Source organism: Anser cygnoides, chromosome 8 (genome assembly GCF_040182565.1).
Source record: "Anser cygnoides isolate HZ-2024a breed goose chromosome 8, Taihu_goose_T2T_genome, whole genome shotgun sequence".
NCBI lineage: Eukaryota > Metazoa > Chordata > Aves > Anseriformes > Anatidae > Anser > Anser cygnoides.
In genome coordinates this window covers 28,209,660-28,215,659 of record NC_089880.1, presented here as the reverse complement: position 1 = coordinate 28,215,659, position 6,000 = coordinate 28,209,660, and the positions used below count along the sequence as shown (strand labels likewise).

General features: G+C 51.2%; 1 protein-coding gene across 5 annotated transcripts in view; it reads left to right on the top strand.

Moving 5' to 3' along the window:
• The first annotated feature begins 214 nt into the window (after nucleotides 1-214).
• GLIS1 (GLIS family zinc finger 1) overlaps nucleotides 215-6,000 on the top strand; it is a 191,855-nt gene continuing 186,069 nt past the window's right edge. For 2 of the 5 annotated variants that reach the window (XM_013176272.3, XM_013176273.3), the window contains exon 1: nucleotides 215-1,586. In XM_013176272.3, the coding sequence (XP_013031726.2) occupies nucleotides 1,241-1,586 (346 nt within the window). In that variant the 5' untranslated portion in view covers nucleotides 215-1,240. Of the gene's footprint in view, nucleotides 1,587-4,814; nucleotides 4,846-6,000 lie in introns of those variants that run through there. The other 3 variants (XM_048061905.2, XM_013176271.3, XM_067001574.1) reach the window with 3 other exon arrangements.

The following is a 6,000-nucleotide window of genomic DNA, read 5'->3' as shown; positions in this document are numbered from 1 at the left end:
ACCTCCCCTCTGTGTGATGTGAACAGGAGCGATTTCCAACCAGACGTCTGAATGGTTTATTCCTTATAAATTGTGTGGGTCTGAGTCACCCCTATCTTTGAGCTGCCCTGGTGTGTCGCAGGCCTGTGTCGCTGCACCTGTGCCGAGAGCAGAAAGCAGGGCAGCAGAGTACGGACACCCCGCAGCCAGCAGCGGGCTGCTAAGTCTCGCTGGTGCGAAGCTGCGCGTCGTAGCTCAGCCTGCGCTCGCCTGGAACGAGGCCCAAGCTAATAAACCCGGCTAGATTGCTTCCAGACCCGAGCTGGGCCACGAGGAGCCGGCGCAAATGTCACTGCTGCTGTGCTCTGCTTGCTCGGAGCCAGCCTCAGTGCCTCGACTGGAGCGGGCCAGCCCCAAGCACCTGTAGGGCTGGAAGGGGACGGTGTGCCACGGCCGGGCGGTGTGTGCCTCTGACATCTGCTTCCAGGCCGCCGGCAAGGCTGGGAGGCTGGCGAGGTTGCTCCCCTGCTCCCCGACCTGAGCCCGGGGCGCTGGGGGTGACCCAAGGCGAGGGGTCCCGGCCCGTCACGGCTCGCCCTGAGCCCCCCGGAGGGGGGGACCCCGCTGTTATCCGCGCCCCCTTCCCCGCGAGGGGCGGGCGGGCGGCCCCCGCTGTCAAAGCCCCGAGGGGCGGCCCCGGCGGCACAGCCCTCCCCCTGCCCGCCCCGACCGGCCCGAGCCGAGGGCTGGCCCCCGCCGCCGCCGTCGCCGCCGTGTAATGGCCCGGGCCGCCTTCACTCGGGCAGCCGGCCCTGCGGCGGGGCGGCGCGGCTGAGCCCATGAGCCCGGCACGGCGGCGGCTGTGGTGGCAGCAGGACGGGGCGAGGGGGCGGCGGCGGGAGCCGGCGGGCAGCGCGTCCCCCCGGGCGGCCCCTGCCAGGTAGGAGCGCGGCTGTCCCCGGGGCTGTCCCTCACGGCGGCGCCCGGCGAGCGGTAAACACGCGGCGTTACCCGGGCGGCCGGGCTCCCCCTTCCCTCCCCTCCCGGCTGCTAGGAGCCCGGCGGCGTTGCCTAGGCAGGGAGGGAGGGAGGGCAGGCGGGCAGCCGCCCTGACGAGCCCGGGAGGGTTCAAATCCCCCCCCCCCCCCCCCGGGGTCTGCGCGCCCCCCTCCCCGAGCCCCGAGCGGTGTGAGGGAGGCGCCGCGGGGCTGAGGGAGCCGCGGCCGGTGCAGGAGAGCGGCGAGGGCCCCCCCCCCCGGCCATGCACTGCGAGCTCTCAGCGGGGCAGAAAGGCAGCTCGGGCCGCTTCGAGGTGACCGCTAAATGCCAGGGAGCTCCTCCGAAGGACCAGCCGCGAGGGACTTGTCCCGGCGCCGGTAAAGCTCTCTTGAATCCTCAGATGTCCTTTAAGAGAAGCGTCAGCAACGGCAGCGAGCGAGCGGAGCCTCAGCAGAGCCCCCCTGAAATGTCAGCGCCTCTCCTAGACTTCGTCCCCAAAAGACCCAGCATATTCGAGAGGATCCCGATCCTGCCCAGGGCGCAGGAGCTGCGATGCGCTAGAGGCTCCAAAGATTATTTCCAGCAGCAGAAACATCAAAGCGTGAAGGGTGAGTCTTAAAAACGCACGACCCGACCACCACCACCACCAAAACAACACCCACCAACCCAACAAAAACGTCTATCGAGCTCCTTTGTGTGTGTGTGTGTTTTCTTGTCTTCCCTTTTGCTCATCAGGATGTTTTCTAACTTATTTATTTAACGCTGCAAACTTAAAAACATTTTTCTTCCATGCACCTTCCCCGTGCAGAACGCACCGGACTGCCTTTTTGCAGATGGGCAGCAGAGTTTATCAATATCCCTTAAGAAATCCTGAGCCCAGCATCTTCCCCGGTCCTGCTGAGTGGCCGCTGCCCGGTGCGGCCGCTGCGCGGTGCCGGCGGTGGCTCCCCGGTGGTGCCCAGCACGGTGCTCGGCTGTCCCGTGCCAGGTGTGCGCACGGGGTGTTTGTTCGCGGGGGTGCCTGGCTGACAAGAAATGCCTGGTTCTTACTCAACGGTTTCACCACGGTTGCTTGGATTTATAGTTTGTGTTTCAAGGAGGTGTTGCAAATGTTGGATTCAGGCGGCGAATCCTCGGGCTCCGGGATTCCTGGTGCCTGAAAGGCATGGCGTGAGGTCAAGTTCTGCTGGCTTAACAAATGCTCGATTTTCGTCTGTGCGTTGTTAAATAACTGGTATTGAAGTTAGGTCAGGAATTGCTCGCTAAAGTCTGCTACCCTTTTGAGCTAGAACTTGTTAATTGAGCTAGAATTTGTTAATCAAGGTTTAGTTTCAGACTAATCCCTCTGAGGAGTCACTGGATGGATTCTGAGGAAATTCAAGCATTCCTTTGCGCTACAAAGCCACTTGCAGAGACCTACGTGCACCTAAAGTTATTAATATTAAAGGCAGTGTTTTCTATAGCGTTAACAAGGTAGTTCTTTTTTTGCCATGGTCTTTTCCCATTCTTTATTGTAGACATGGAGATGCTGTTGGGTTGATACAGTTCCCACTAGGATTTTTTCAGTGCATCCCTTTCTCTCCATTCTGAAGAATAAAACAGATTGTGCACCCTTGGACTAGTAACATTTTCTTTTGTCATCTTGTTACCTAGGGTGATGGCACCCTTCATTGCCATGAAGTTATGTTAACGAACACCTCAGTGTGTACTAGGTCTGTTCTGCAAACTGTAGGACGTGTTTGTTCATCACCAGTGAATAGAGTGGAGCAGGAAGTTATAAATTACCTTTTTTATTTTTCTCTTTGTTAATACTGCAATTCTCATATCTTTGTTTTAAAAAAAAAAGTTTCTTCATATTTGGCAAGGCTGAGCTGGGGGACTGTTACACAGAACCAGATTTGGAGGGGACAGATGAAGGAAAGGAGGATTCACAACAGATGACGGGACAGCTAGGAGCTCGGGTACTGCTGTGCTGCTGCTGCTGCCTGTAGAAGGAACTCGTGAGATGTTCGTGTTCCTTTTGGTCCCAGAAGTGAGGTTGTTGCCACTTCACCTGGGTTCACACCGGCTTAAAACCTGACCTGTGCATTGTCTTACTCAAATGGACTGTTGAAGTGCTTTTTTTTCCCTCTCCCTTCTCTGCCTCCCCTTCCTTTTTTTTTCCTTTTTCCTTTTTTGAGCTATTTACTCCTCTTTTCGTCCATATTCCTCTTATGTCTGTTGCAGAGGGTAGGGATGTAGGGAGGGGAAGAAGAAAAATGTAATTTCCACTTACTTGGGACTACTTAGAACAGATGTAGGTAGGCACTTGAGAAGGATGCAAATTCATCTTGTGTGACTGATCAATTCCCCCTTTTTTCCACTGGGGGGGAAAAAAAAAGTGTTGTAAGCTTTGTTGCTGTTTTTTGTTTAATGCATTTTCTGTCCAGGGTGGTACCCTGTGGTTGCTTCAGCGTATGCGTGGCTTGACTCATGGGAGTACGTAGGAGGTACCCATGGCCAGGATTGGGTTCATTTACTGAGCGTGGTGATTTGATGGATAACGTTGGATTTTTCCGAAGACGGCAGTGCTGTTTGTTTGGTTGCTTTTTTTTTTTCCCCTCCGAAGATATTTTCAGGAGAAGCTAGGGAAAATAAATTTGGGGCTAGATTCTTATTCCAAACGTGTGGGCTGTGCGGCTCCTCCTGGCTGCCCAGCAGCGGCAAGTGCCTTAATACCCAGGCGGGCACTGGGGAGTTCTCCCACCAAACGCTGGGAGCTGCCGGCCCCTGCTCGGAACCCGGCGCTTCTGAGTCAAGTGTGCTGCAGTCAGCGCCGCAGAAATAACTGAAGTCACTCCATTACTCACTGTGATCTAACCGTAAAATCAGAGCTCTGTGCATCTCAAAGTGAGCCGTGCTGCTGATGGGAGAGGAGAGCCACTGATCTTTCAAGGAGCGGTGTGAACCATCTCCCAACACCAGTGGTTCTGCCGGGAAAAGAAAGATAAAGAAGAGGGCCAAGGACAGCTGTACGTAGATGTCAGATAACAAGATAAAGCTAAGAAGTGTGAATGAGGGAAGTATTCACACTTACCCTGTCAAAGGTTTTGAGAAGGAAACGGGTGACAGCTTGATTTCAGATCATCACGCTGTGCGTCTCCTGCTCTCCAGCCCCAGCGTACCGCGTACCCAGTAATTCCTCCTGCAGTCTGGGTTGGATTACAGAACGCGCCTCCTGCTTTTGGTTTATCCACAGCTGAAAGCTGCAAGTAGGGAGAGGAAAAGACCCTCTTTAACAAGAGCAAAAACAATTTTTATAGTTGCCTGTAAAAATATTTTTTTTTCTAAACTATACATATATATTTCAAAAAAGAACGAATCGGAGTGATACACTGCCCTGTTAATAACATGAGCAGCTTTGAAGTAGTCACAATGGGGAAAAGGCATCCTGCTGGGGTAACGTCCCCGCAGCGTTACTCCAGTGCTTCACGGTGTTTCGGATGGATCCTGCAACATGCTTCCGTGCCTGAGCAGGGCTTTTCACATCAACAGCCAAACAAAAACTCGAGGAGGGGTGGTGGGAGGGTTACCCCTGGGAATCAGATCATTTGGAGCTAAGCTTTGTAGGATGGAGCTGTTGTTGGTTTACCAGAAATATCAGTAGTTTGGAATTGTGCTTCATGTTTTGTTCTGTTTGGGAGCTGTTTATTTTAAACACCCAGTTTTCACCCAGCCTCCCCCTTCTGCTACGATTGGCTGTGATACGCACCAGGCATTTCTTGATCATTGACTTCCCCATGTGTCATCAGGCAGAGTATTTGTACCCAGACAGTACTTCTTAGAGGAATTCGTGGTCTGCTCTGCATAGAATGATTGTACCAAGAGGTATGACGTGTATTTTATAGTGCTGTCCTGTGATTGTGTGGGTTTGATCCTGTTTCATTGAATTTTGTGCTAGGACATTACCATTTTGAAAGTAACACAGAACAAAATAATTACTGTCAACAGGAAAGAAACTTTGGGGAAAGCAAGCTTTAGTGGTGACAAAAGAGTAATCTATAAAGATGTCAAATCTCTCTTTTTCTTTTTTTTTTAAACGACATTGATTATGGTTGTTACCAGGAAACACTTCTCCTTTTCATTCTTTTCCAGTTTCGTTCGGTGTATCTAATTCATGACTCAGTAGAAATGACGAGATTTATCCTGTTGGTTGTGCCACTGGGAAATCAGCCAAATGGCCCAGACCTTTGCAGTAACCACTTCAGATATTAACTTTCAGCGGGCAAAACAATAAGCTGTTTGGATTGCAGTAGCTGGATATTTCCTTGTTGAGAGTATTTATTATTCAGACAAGGAGAAAGTTTTTTTTTCTTTTCTTTTTTCAATGTAGCCACGTTTGGCAAACACACAACCAATGTATAAGGGTATTAATTTTCTTCTGCTGTTGAGAAGGTGCATTAAATCTTGCCACTGCAACCGCCTGTGCCTGCTCCCTTGGTTAGCAGGACAGTCCTTGCCTAAGCAGCAGCTTATGCTGTTGGGATCTTAAGTAAAAGCATATGTTTGGGTTATATGAGTTATTAGGTGTATTGGCTGGTCTTGGGCCTGATTCTGCCATTTTCTTTTGTACACCTTGTCCGCGTTCACCTAAATTATCCCACTGAAGCAAATGGGACTGTCTAGGGCTGATAAATATTATCTGAGCTAATAAGGAGACCGGGAGTGGTGATCACTTGTACAGTGATCTCTAAACTTCCTATGTTTTATATAGAGCTCTAGCAGTGCTTTTTTAAAATTTTCTTTTTCACTGCAATTCACTTACAAGCCTGCTTGTTGTATTATGCATTTGCATTCTTCCCTACAAAAAGGAATTTAAAGGTTTATTGGAACTGAACTTGCAGTTACACAACTCCTTTTTATGTCCTTTTTTTTTTTTTTCTTTTTTTTCTGATTTCCCTGCTTTGTAGAGAGAGAAAGGGGAGGAAGCTTCAAATTGGAGAATGTGTGCTGAAAATCCATTTGGGTTAAATTGTGACTGTC